This window comes from Phaethon lepturus, unplaced genomic scaffold (assembly GCF_000687285.1).
Source record: "Phaethon lepturus isolate BGI_N335 unplaced genomic scaffold, ASM68728v1 scaffold41711, whole genome shotgun sequence".
Classification (NCBI taxonomy): Eukaryota; Metazoa; Chordata; class Aves; order Phaethontiformes; family Phaethontidae; genus Phaethon; species Phaethon lepturus.
In genome coordinates, this window is record NW_010519228.1 from 1 (window position 1) to 12,557 (window position 12,557).

The 12,557-nt window shown below is 43.2% G+C and overlaps 1 protein-coding gene across 1 annotated transcript; it reads right to left on the minus strand.

Moving 5' to 3' along the window:
- Window positions 1-2,836: 2,836 nt before the first annotated feature.
- Window positions 2,837-5,029, minus strand: HOXC11 (homeobox C11). Its single transcript, XM_010296976.1, has 2 exons — window positions 4,354-5,029; window positions 2,837-3,069 (listed from the first exon to the last, which is right to left on the minus strand). Exons 1-2 carry the CDS (start codon window positions 5,027-5,029, stop codon window positions 2,837-2,839), a joined length of 909 nt encoding a protein of 302 aa, XP_010295278.1.
- Window positions 5,030-12,557: the final 7,528 nt, after the last annotated feature.

The following is a 12,557-nucleotide window of genomic DNA, read 5'->3' on the forward strand; positions in this document are numbered from 1 at the left end:
TCCCCCCGCCCCCCCGAACATTAACAGCCCTTTTCCTACATGGCACTGATGCTTAATGCTGCTGTAAACTCCCACATGGTCTATAAACTTGGATTTTACAACTAGCATTCCATTTTAGCTCGCGAAAACTTTGAACTAGGCCTACAGTTTCATTGTGTTGCAGTTGAACTGGAGCCTTGGAAAAGGGAGGGAGGGGGGAGAGAGAAGAGGGGAAAAAAAAAAAATTCCTTGGGCAAGGCTCCCTTATTTGTTTACTATTTACTGCGGAAGTCTTTTCCTTTAGCCAGACGGGGTAATTAAGAAAAATTAAGCTGTTTAGTGCTGCAGTCTTTATTACAATGTCTAGACTAGCCGCTTTTGTCCGGACAGCCGCTGCTGTTACGGAGCATTAACTGCCGCTTCTGACCTCCCGATATTCACCTTATTGCACCTCTCTTTAGTTTTCCTAACCTTGGGAAGGTTTGGCAAACACTCATTAAAGAAAGGTGCTTTTTTTTTTTTTCCTTTTCCCCCCCCCCCTCCTTCGGTGGAGGCGAAGCCCCCTCCTCGGGCTGGTCCCGGCGTGCGGCTACATCTGCCAAGAAGATGGCTCCTATCTTCATCTTGTCTATTTTCCTTCGGAAAAAAGAAAAAAAAATTTAAAAAAACCCCTTCTTTAACGCCTGGTTTACTCAGCGTAAAGCTTAGGCGAGATTTTAGGCCGGGGACAAGCGTCCTTTCAGCTCGTGGGCTTTGCAAAAATAAATATAAGAAAATAAAGAAGCGCTTTGCCCTTTTTCTTCCTTTTCCCACTCTTTTAATGAGAACCATGCCTCTGAACATCCTTTCAAGATCATATCGTGGTGTAACCGGGACGGGTCCATCACGAAAGCTTGAAATTTGCATTTCATTGCGCGGGGGGGTGCGTAGGGCTGTTCGGATGGGTGCAAACGAAGAGCATTTTTGTGGCTTTATCATTTTTTTTCCCCTACCGTTGTCAAATAAAATCAGAAGACACCATCAAAGGGTTTTTCATTCAACAGGGTTGTATTTAAAAGCAAGTATGAGAATTTTACAAGAACACGCTCAATGGATGGGAATATAATGTGCTGTTTCTTGGCTGCTGGGGGTTTTATTTCCCCCCTTCTTTGTCGTGTCCCCCCCCTCCCCGCCCTCCTCCAGATGCACAATCCCATGGCTCCACATCAGAAAGCAGGAGAGCATCCAGACTGGAAACCTCAAACGTACCCCCCCCCCCGCAAAAAAATCACCCTTCTGAATTGTTGTATTTACACCAAATACATGCACCACATCGCCAATGGCATCTTCGGGATTTCTTTGTCCGCGAAAACGTCGTGTTGCTTTCGGACACTGCGAGAAAAAAGTCATTGTGCAAAAGGGGAGGGGGCCGAAAAACACTTTTATGCCCTCTGCCTGGAAGTTGAACTTGTTTTTCATAAGCAGGAATTTAAGGACTTGACTTTGCATTTGTGCTTTGTAGGTATAAGGTATCCTTGACTTATGGAAATGCAGCTCGTTTCTCCGTGTAATTAGAGTTTCATTCCTTTTTTTTTTTTTTTAAGAAGACTAATATATTGTTCTCATGAAAATGCAAAAAGATTAACTACAACCGGAAAACAGCGAAAGACATCTGGAGCCAAATTCAGAGTAGCATTACTGGGCCAAGAAAAATCCTATAAATTTCAGTTCGCTGATGAATACAATGAACTCCGCACCAAACGCGTACTCCAAGGTGGAGGGTTCGTATTAATACCAGTCCTGTTAGAGCAGATTGCAGTGAGTCCCATGAATATGGATGATGATATTTCTGATATGCATTCAGGTATTTAAACTCCTATAGAAGAAACCCACACCACAATGACCGCAAAGAGGCTTTTAAGAGGGGAAATTCTAATAAAATGGTCAAATAAAATCATAATGTAGAACAGCTTGCAATGTCTTTATTTGCCACAGAATTTCACAGAGTATCCCGGGGACTCACTTTACATACACAAAGTTGTTTTTTTTTTTTTAATTATCATTTTTTCAGGATTTTTTTTTTTCTCTTGTTGTTCTTCGTCTCCCATTTCCAGGGGGGGAAAAAATAAAAAAGCACTACGAAATGTATTTACAAACCATTTCAGAGACAGTTATTGCAAATGTATTTTCGCCTGGATTTCACCCCCTCCCGACTCCAAATGTAGAAATGGTACTGCAGAGAATATATATGTATGGATATATAGGCACACACTCCCATATATATGCATATATGTATTTTTAGATAGAAAGGGTGGATGGAGGAGGTGGAAATCATGATCTTCCTTAGAACACAGATGAGCGGGGTGGGTGTGAATGTGCACACACACACACGTAGAAGGACACACATGTCTGTGTGTGCATACACACATACACACACACACACACTCACCCCAGATGAAGTGATTTGATCCTACAGGGAGACTTTGGCCGCTCTTGTGATAACACAGCTGCATACTGAAATCAGCGTGGTAGTAACACACAGCACTGCGATTTATTCAACTGGATAGGGTGCCTAAATAATAACAACAACAACAATAATAATAATAATAATAATAATAGAAAAGGGAATCCCAACCTGTTCAGGGAAAAAAAAAAAAAGTTAAATAAAATGTTCATGGAATTCAAGTCCTTGAAGCCGGGATTGAAAGAAAATCTCACTCCTTTTGTTACTCAGCACTGTCCCGGACATACAAATATAAGTAACGAAAAGGCTTAAACTTTGAGGTTGCTTTGTCGACTCAAAGGGCAAACCCATGCTCGCAACTGTTCCTCCTCAATACACATACACTTCACCAGCAGAGGGGATTTCAAAAGCTGTTCACAACAAGGGATTTCCAGAGAAATACTGCAGGCGGTCTCTGCTTAATTTTTTTTCTTTCATTCTTCTGTTCTGAAACCAAATTTTAACCTGTCGGTCAGTAAGATTTAACATCCTAGACAACTGGAGCCTTTTTTCTTTGTTTATATAGACATTGAAGAAAAATTCTCTCTCTAGCTCTCTGATCTGGAATTTCGAATAGGGGCACCTCTTCTTCCTCGTTCTGGGAGCACCTTAAAAGAACCAGAAGGCAGGGTAAACATCCTAAGGAAATGCAAGACAGACTCATCTTCACAGCTGACCGCATAGATAGGAGCAGCTTAATAACTCCAGTTATTCATGCAGGGCGAGAGATCTTCCAGCAGTTCGCCCATTGTTAGGGGTAGCAGAGGTGAGGTTACACAGGGTCTTAAGGACCGTGGTGTAATTATTTTCCCACTGCACGGGGCTTAACGCAGGCAGATGCAGACATTTTCCGTGCAAATAGGTTTTTTTTTTAAAAAAGAACGAACAGCCTGGGACTGGAGGCAGCAGGCTGCTGGAGCAGGGTTTAGAGAGGCTAAAATAAAAAAAAACCAACCAACCCCACGCTTAGCTGCAAATCTGTTATCTGTATAGAAACAGCATGAGCAAGGTTGGAATTAGAGGAACTAGATATTATGTTCCGCATAAGTTTTTGATTAACTCCAGTCCTCGCCACACACGCAAAAAGGAATCAAAGTAAAAGAGAACTTAGCATCTGAGCTGCAAAAGGGGACTTGCATCACGAAAGCAAATAGGAAAACAAAACAACCCTCCCCTCTTCCCAAAAGAGCCCCACGCTGAACGCTAACTTGCAAAGTTGCCTGAATTCAGCCTTTAATAAAAGCTCCTCTAAGACTGCCTAGAAAACGTGAATGCATGCAAAAAAACCCACCAACCCAGAAGACCCAAGCAAACAACCACGTAAGTAAAAGCCCTTCCTGACAAAAGCTAGACGCTCCACTAGATTTGGGGGAGAATAAATGCCACTTTAAACAGAAAAGTCGAAGAAAATGCTCAGCTTTGCCTGCAAATTCGGCAGATTTCCCCCTTAGCACCGCAGCCCCACCAAGAGAAAAGACTCAACATACAGTTTTAATTAAAAAAAAAAAAAAAAGCCCCAAACATTTTGCATGCGTCTTAATGCCTAAAAGAAAGCCCAGGCAGCTAAAGTAGTGTTCTGCCCAATTGCCTTTTACCCTCAGCAACCCGGGACCAAATCCTTTTAAAATGCTCATGTAAGTTCATGATCAAAGTTAATATTTGTCACGATGGTGTGCTTTTAAAATTTCACAGACTCTAAGATACTGTGTCTGCGCCTAACATCTCCATTTTTTTCAAAGAGCTTTTCCCATCGTAAAAATTCTTCTCGTTGGAAGAAAGAGCTTTGTAGGTTATAATAAAATCCTTTGAATGCTTATAAAACTCCACATAAAATTTGACCGACAAAACACACGGGCTAGTCCCTTAACCTTTCCATTTACTGCTCTACCTACTCGAATTGCTGCTTTTGCTTCCTTCCTTGGTGACAGAAGAGGACGAGGCTGAAGACCCTGGGTTTGTGTTTTCCTCCTCATCTTCCGGGTCTATACCTTGCTCTCCGCGGGATGACAGTGCGTGGGGTTGGGACTCTGCCTCCACTTTGCCCTCACCCTTCTGCAGGCAGGTCTCAGTCGGATTTTCCGCCCCGCAATAGGCATTTTCGAAGAAGCGGTCGAAACCTTGGGGCAGGACAGTGTTTTTGTTCATGCTGGTGTAGAATCCCGTCGATGCCGGGTGGTTGGAGCTGGGGTGGTGGTGGCTGTACACGCTCTCGTTTTTCATTAGCATTTCGGTCATGGTGGAAGGCGGGATGCACTCTCTATGCATCAGATCTTCTGCGGAATAACACGAGGCGTAATTGCTGCGGTGGTGCCATTTACTTGAGGGGTCTAGACCATAGGAGACCTCTCGCACGGGCTGCACTTGCGAGAGGTTGGTGGAGTAAGGGTAGGAGATTTGGCGAGAGGGGGCCTGTGGCAAGAAAGATGACACAGTTGAAAATTCAGGGACGTAATAGGTACAGCTGGGGAGGTAGAGATTAGAAGCGCAACCTGCCCTTTCTCCAAACTCAGCGCTCCGCTCCTTACGCGACTGGGAGCAGAAGTTGCCCAGGTTCACCGAGTTAAACATCTTTCTCCTTTTCTTGCTCCTATAGCTAGATGTTTTGGATCCGATGTGCGGAGGGGAAAAAATTTGGGAAGGCGAGATGACGCGCTATCCGTCTTAGTCGCTCCGGAGGACACGTGATCCAAAGTAGATATTGTCATATATCAGTTTGGAGCACTTAGATGCGTAGGAGTGGTTCACTTAGGTAAGATCTCAGAGGTTCAAACGATTGGTTTGCAAACACCGCAGAAACATTATGAAAATCAATTGCAGATTTGTATTCATTTTCCTGAAGGCACACCCCCCGTAAGCACTCGCAGCAGAACAAGTACAAGGGGTGGCTTGTGAAGTTGCTGCTTTTTTTTTTTTTTTGCCTTTTTTTTTTTTCTTCCCTCCTCTCCTTCCTATTTGGATTCTGCTTGCTGCTTTTCGGCAGGGTTTGGAGATGGGGTGGGGGCGATTTGGGCTGGGGAGAGGAGGAGGGGGGAGAGGGAGGGTCTTAGGGAGCTCGAACGGTGTTTTTCCACCCTTTAAAAAATATTTTAATTATGCTGATGCTGATAATTTATTATTATGGCTATTTCTGTCCTTAGGAGTGCTCCTGAATAGACTTTAGGTAGCTCAATAAAATAGCTGGAGCTGCAGAAGTAAGTTTTCCAACATTTCTCGAAACCTTGCTGCAGGCTGCTCTTCCTACAGCTGGGCTGCGAAATTGGGAGTAAATCTCTCTCTATCTGGGAGTGAGGGGGTTGCTGCTAATTAACAAGCTTCTAACATACGCTAATTATGTTGATCTCTATGTGCACATCAACTATACATCAACCAAGTTGGCACGCTTTGTGGAGAATATACCATTTAAGTAATGACAGTGTGCGGGGGGATCGTGTAAAGTTTCCAACTTTAAAGTTAAAGCAGGCCTGGCTTAATGACTTTTGATATCGGATTAGCGATATATCAAGGAATAGAACAAATGAATTAAGTCAATGGCTAATAAATATTCGAAAACCTCCTTTAATGTTTGGTTAAATATTTATTACATCAGAGTGGCATATTGAATATTTAATGCAATTGTTTATTGTCAATCAATGAATGTACTTTCAGCAATCCTCTCATCATTTATTCTTCCAGCTGAATTAAAAAATATTCTTATTAAAGTCATTTGTCTTCTATCCCGGGAGCCTCCTCTTTCTCTGTCCTTCCGCATTTTCACACGAAAAAACAGGAATTCCGAAGTGCTGCCAGATATTTTCGGAGTTTTGCAAAGAATTATTAAAAATTATCCGGGAGGGGGGGGGAAGAATCTCTTCTGCGGACCCTCTGGAAAGGTGCACCTGAAGGACGCGTAACTTCCGCGGTACCAGGCTCCGAGGGATATCCCACTGCCTCGAATCAGTCTTAAAGGAACAAAATTGCCTGCAACAATTGGGCGCTAATCGGGTGTTCACCTGGGGGAGAAATCATCTGCTTGAGGTGGAAAATATTTCGCTGCCGAACAGAGGTGGCTGCTTTTATCTATATATGAAAATATTGCGCCGGATCCCTCCCTTTTTTACCCTTTTCTTTACAGAATGCCACTTAGGCATTTTTTTCCCCCTTGAATTATTCCTTTTAAAACAGCCAGTAAAAGGAAGAACGAATGAAAATATTGAATTGTCCACACATAAACCCGAACTAAACTCCATCGTGGGATCTATTTGGCGGCGGGCTGAATACTCCGAACAAAACTAACGCTTCTGTAGAGAGGGTCTTGTCAAATCGAGGCGCAGTAAATTCAACCAGCAAGAAGGGAAAAAGGAAAATTTCAGCCTTAGAGCACTGAGCCTTAGGAGCAGAAAAAGCCTCAACGCCTGCCGTGTTTTCGCTTTGCTCCCCCCAAAAAATAATGTATAAACTCACCCGAAAATAACCAAATCACCAAAAAGAAGCATCAGAGGGTCCCAGCCCTGCTCGGGGTTGTCCCTCTTGGAGCTGGGCATCCCTGGGCAGCTCCTTTCTCAATTCGCTCTTCTCCATTTAATTTTATTTAATTTGCTAGCACTCAACCTGCTGTTTGCATTTTAACCGGGGTGGGGTTCTTAATCCCTAGGCGAGACGTGGAGAAATGGGGAGGAAAAACACACCTCGAGCAACCGGACGGAGGTTGGAGCCTCCGCTTAAAATAGGAATAAATTGCAATTCTGCAGCAGGGCAAAGAAAAAAAGGAGGGGGGAAAAGTTGATTTTCATGGAAGAAAACAGCCTCGCAAGTCCGTACCTTGCAGCCGAGCAGAGAGCAAAGGATTTCAAGATGCCTGAGCGAAAAATACAGCGGGTATTTCAGTAGAGCTTTCCCAACTATAGTGTTATCAGGCGGTGCGCCCGGATTTTTATGTATTTATTAGGAAATCTTGAAGGGAAACATGGCGGCTTCACACGCCAAGGTTGTGTGCTTTTCCTCACGCTGAGCCTTCTTCATCCCTCTGATGCATCAACGCACTCCTGATCATTTATTCTCATTAATTTCTGGCTTTCCCCCCCTCCCTCCTCTGGCTTTGTATTTTCTATTTAAAAAGCCGTTCTCATAAAACCCTTTTTATAAGGAATCCGGGCGTGTGAGTCTCTCTGAATGCGTGTGTGTGGAGATAGAGATATACACACATATAAATATGTCTGTAATGCCAAAATGAGCTGTGTTTTCCTCTCTAATGCACCGTTTGGCTGATGAATATATATATTTATATAGGGGCAAGAACTCTGGCTGCAGAGATGGATTTCTTCAGGTTTGTAATCTGCTCTATTTTATGACTTGGACGTCGTTTTGGGCAAAACTTTTAATTAAAGTGTCAGCGATCTTTTAACTTGGCTTTTTATGGACCAATATTAATACTAACTACAAACTAATAATGTTAAGCTATTGTTTATGAGCGTAATTATTCTCCCCCCCCATTCCCTCCTGTTTGCAACCTGCGTGGAGGATCTTCTCCCTCCGATTAAAAAGGGAAAGGCTCTAAAATAGACATTTTTTTGTTATATTTATTCCAATCTACATTCCATAGGAAGGCTGTAGGCGTGAAGCTTTGCATCCAGGAGAGGAATTAGAGCATGTTGTTGAAAAAAAGCAATGTCCAAGCAGCTTTTTAGACCCAAAATAAAGCACATACACCCTAAAAAACCCCACAACTAACACAATAGCAAACAAAAACCCGTGTGGCCGTCTCTCCTCTAGGTGCTTGAATAATTTATTGCTCTTCGTAGGTAAATACATCTAAACCAAGCCCTGGTGTCGTTTTGGTTTTTAAACCCGGTTTAAAGGATAGGATTTGCCTGCTTCCTGCAAGGAAGCAGAGAAGAGGCAGCTGTGGAGTCACAGCACTTGAATTTGACCACCAAAGTGACCACCATAAAACGGAATGAGGGCTGGCGGCTCGCATTCCTTTTGGTTGCCCTTAAAAAAAAAAAAAAAAAAAGCGGGCAAATAACTTTAAGGCATAGCCTGAAAGCATCCAGAGCATTTCAGACCCCTTCATTTTTGAAACCTGCTTTCCTAGCGAATGCGAAAGGTTAGAGCGTGGAGGGGAAAATTAAAGAAAAGCTGTATTTGTGCTCTTTAAAGAAGGAAAAAATTGTCTAGGGGAACTTGAGAAGGGGGGAGGAAAGGTCTGATTTTGCTGATTTTGCTATAATTGTGTGTATAAGATGAAAATGCCCTGCCTAGAGGGTTCCCCCCCTCATTTATTTAGTTATTTCTCAGTCAGAGGGAAGGATAAGGAGGCGGCACCACCAAACCCCTCACTCCTTGTGCCTCTTTTGCAATTACATATATAAAAAAATACCCAGCTTTATGCTGGCATTTCAACTGGAGACTTCTCTCTACCCAAATCGCCCCAGCAGAAAAAGCGAAGTACAAGGGAAAAACAAACCAAACCAAAACAAAACAAAAAAAATCAACACCCCCTCCCCAAGCCAACCCCCCCTTGCTCCAGAGTCCGCAATCATTTGCCTGATATAATGCAAACACTTAACACATTTAACAGCGTTTTCAGCAGGCAAATAGGCTCAAGGCGAGTAAGATGTGTTTTGCGTTACTAACATCAATTTTAAAGGGATGTTAGAGGCATTTCGTGACCAAAAAACATTGTAGTAATTGTACCAAAATCAAAAACTTGGAGTTGTGAAAGTTGGCTTTAGCTGATCTGTGTAAACATCTGAAGTTATATTTTGATTTAGGTTAATCCTGTACTTGAACTCTTCTCAATAAATCATTCCTCTTTTTTTTTCCTCCCACGGGGGAGAGAAGATTTTTTTTTTTCCTTCCCCCCCCAAGCTGGAGTTATCCGACCGCAATGTAAATTCGTTAGTAACCTCCCAACTTCGGTCAAAAACTTTTTTGTAAGTATTGCCATAAAGAAGTCTTTGTCCGAGCCAGTACAGTAGGGAAACTGTTGACTGGGGGGGAAAAAAGGGGGGGGGGGAATAAAATAAAGGAAAAAATAGAAGATAATAGATTTTATACCAACCTGGCTTACCACGTTACTCATTGCTACTTACTGTGCTCTCAAGATATCTGACGCATTATTTAGACCCTGAATCTTTCCAAAAAAAACTTTCCCTATTTCAGAGAGTTGATGAGAGTTTGCTTTGCCTCCTGCTTTTGGGGCCAAAAGAAAGGAGTTTTGCCGACCTGCGTTGCTAACCTGTGCTCACTCGGGGCTGCAAACGCATGGGGAGGGGGTGCAAAAAGCGCTTCTTTAGCAGATGCATCTCCCAGCAGCTGCAGGGATGTGCTTCGCTTTTGCTAAATAGGCTCCAACTTCTGATGTCTAATGACTTTGGCCTATCAGATGTTCTCAGAGTGATTTTTCCCTCCCTTCCACGATGGTACTACAATTACTTCCTCAGATGGACTTTAAAAAAAAAAAAAAAAAGAGAAAAAAAGAGAAAGAGAGGAAACTCAGGCCAGTAAACAGATTACTAGACACCGCGTATGCGTACAGGAAATCTGAAGGGAGAGACAATAGCTACAAGTGGGAAGCGCTTGGAAAATATTATTGTCCCCAAATGGCAAAGATAAATTTAACTGGATGGATGCCAGGCTGCGAAAGAAAACTATATAAGCTGTGAACAATTCAAAAGGAGGGGAAGGGAAAAAAAAAAGAGAGAGAGAGAAAAAAATAAAAAGACTTAGATCTCTCTAGACCTGAGCTGCAAGTTCAAAATCATGTGGACTTAATCAAGATAAAAGCAGATGGAACTATGCTTCCCAACCGCAGGCAAGGCTGGGACTGTCTGGGATCAAAATGTGCGGCGGGTGTCGGATCCGAGGAGAAGTGATGCTGAAGAGGCGTTAAGAAGAGTTGGGCTTAATAATAACCAATATAACTCACACTTTGCCAACCGGCCTTCTCCCTTATTTTTATTTTCTCATCAGCCGCGGGTTCTTCTCCACAGGGAGGGCTGAGGCCGGGGGAATATCAATGCCTGGGTGTTTCCATCGATTTATTTACTTTATTTCCCTCCGCACAGCTCAGTCGCAGGGAGCTGCTGAAGCGTGTGAAACGGCGAGGTTTGGGGAGCTCAAGTAAAACTTCACAGCGTGCTAAACCCTCTCCTAGAGCCGCTGCGAAATTCAGCTTAGAGGAGACAGGAAACCCAGAGGAGCTCGTTAAGCAACACCTATTTCTATTCCACAGCCTCCCTCGCTTCCCCCCTCCCTCCAAACCTCTAAAAATACTTATTTAAACACAAAGGAAGACATATAAAACACACCCAAACCTTTAAAAAAAAAAATCCTTTATTCGCCAGACATCCTCTCTTGATAACTTTAGCAGCGCCACTAAAACGTGCAAAACTGTGTAAAAAGTCGGAAATTGTGGCAGGGGAAATGTGTTTTCTGTTGGGTAACCCATTTATTAGGAAAATAGCCCCGAAACGCGAAGTTCAGAATAGAAGGTGGGCGGCTAATCCACCCCAGCCTTATTAAAACCGCACACACGTTTGCATGCGTGGTATTTAATCCTTAAATACTCAGGAAACAATTTCCAAGTATTGCACTTTAATACTTGGCTCCCACATCCACCTCTTTTTTTTTTTTAATTTTTTAAAGGTTTTTTTTTCCCACAACAGCTAGCACCTAGATGTATTTCCCTCAGATAACCATTGATCAAAGGCGAATCTCGAGAGTTTATGGGGATAAACTTCAATAATTCGCAATTGAGGGCGCGACGGCGCTGGGCTCCCTCTTCCATCCCCGCATTAATCAGAATAAAATGAAGCAAAATCCTTCAGGTGCTTCACGGGGTGACATTTTCCAAACGTATATCCAGCTTTTAGAAGATTAAATGCTGCCGGCGGAGGAATGGAAGGTGGCAAACGCCTGTGTCCACCCCTTTCCATCTACCTATGGAGCTAATGTATATACCTGCACTTCGCCTATAAAATATGCCCCCGCATTCAAAACCACATCCATCTCTTATTTTCAGTTGAAGAAGCAGAGGAATCGGGGAACAGAAATATCTTTGTTTTTTTTTTAAGGAATCGCGTTACTCTATGTCCTCTACGCTCAGCGCAGCTCCTCAAGCTCCCCTGCAGAATTAAAAATTATATTCGCATCTTTTCCTTCATTGGGGGTGAGGGCTGAGTATTTTGTTGGTGCCACATTCGGTTGAAATGAATATATATAAAAATTAATGCACCCGGAGTTCTCCTTTAATAAGGTACTGGCCTTAAAATGCCTCGTGCATTGGGAGCAGATACATTACAAATTAAAAATCGGTCCGATAATCGGACTTTTATCTAATCCCTCCTTCTGGTCCCTCCGGAATATTTATTGTCTTTCTATCTTTCTCTCTTTCTTTCTCTCTTTCTCATTTTCTCTCTTTTTTCCTCTCTCTTTCTTTCTCTCTTTCTTTCTTGCTCTCTTTCTCTCCTCTCTTTCTTTTTTTTTTCTCCCTTTCTTTCTTGCTCTCTTTCTCTTCCTCTCTGTCTTTCCCTCTTTCTTTATTTCTCTCTTTCTCTCTTGCTCCCTTTCTCTCTTTCCTTCTTTCCATATTTATTAGAAAATTGTGAGTTTGCAGCCGGGGCAACTCTATGCAGAAATACGAAGTCATTTGCTCTTACACCCTAAATAACCCTAGATCTTTAATCATTGCTACACCACATCCATGTACGCATTCCGACGGCATATTTCTATGGATTTCCACCTAAATAACTGTGTCATGATCTCTTCACGTTAAAGGAAGGCTAGTGTAGGCAAAATTGGCTTCTCCATTACACCGATCTCCTTCCATCCCTTCCAGCTCCGGGCATCCAACACCGTTTCTGCCCTTTGGGCAGACGCTGCGGCAGAGGCCGAAAACCAGGGGGAATATTTAATGCCATTTTTCTCGCGGAAGGGGAAAAAAAAAAAAAGAAAAATTGAGCCTTTTCCCCCGCTCCGCGTGTTTTTGGGGGCTGCAGCATCAGGCGATGCTCGGTCCCCTCGCAGCGTTACGGGGCTTTGTCGCATCCATGGTGCCGTCTCGGTGACCGGGGGGGGACACACACCCCGCCGCCCCCCACCAAAGATCTGCCTGTTA

Coding starts and splice junctions, on each gene's coding strand:
- HOXC11 (XM_010296976.1), bottom strand. CDS start 5,029: ATGTTTAACTCGGTGAACCTGGGCAACTTCTGCTCCCAGTCGCGTAAG. Junction 3,070..4,353: donor AAGCAAAAGCAGCAATTCGA/GTAGGTAGAGCA, acceptor GGTTCTTTTAAG/GTGCTCCCAGAACGAGGAAG.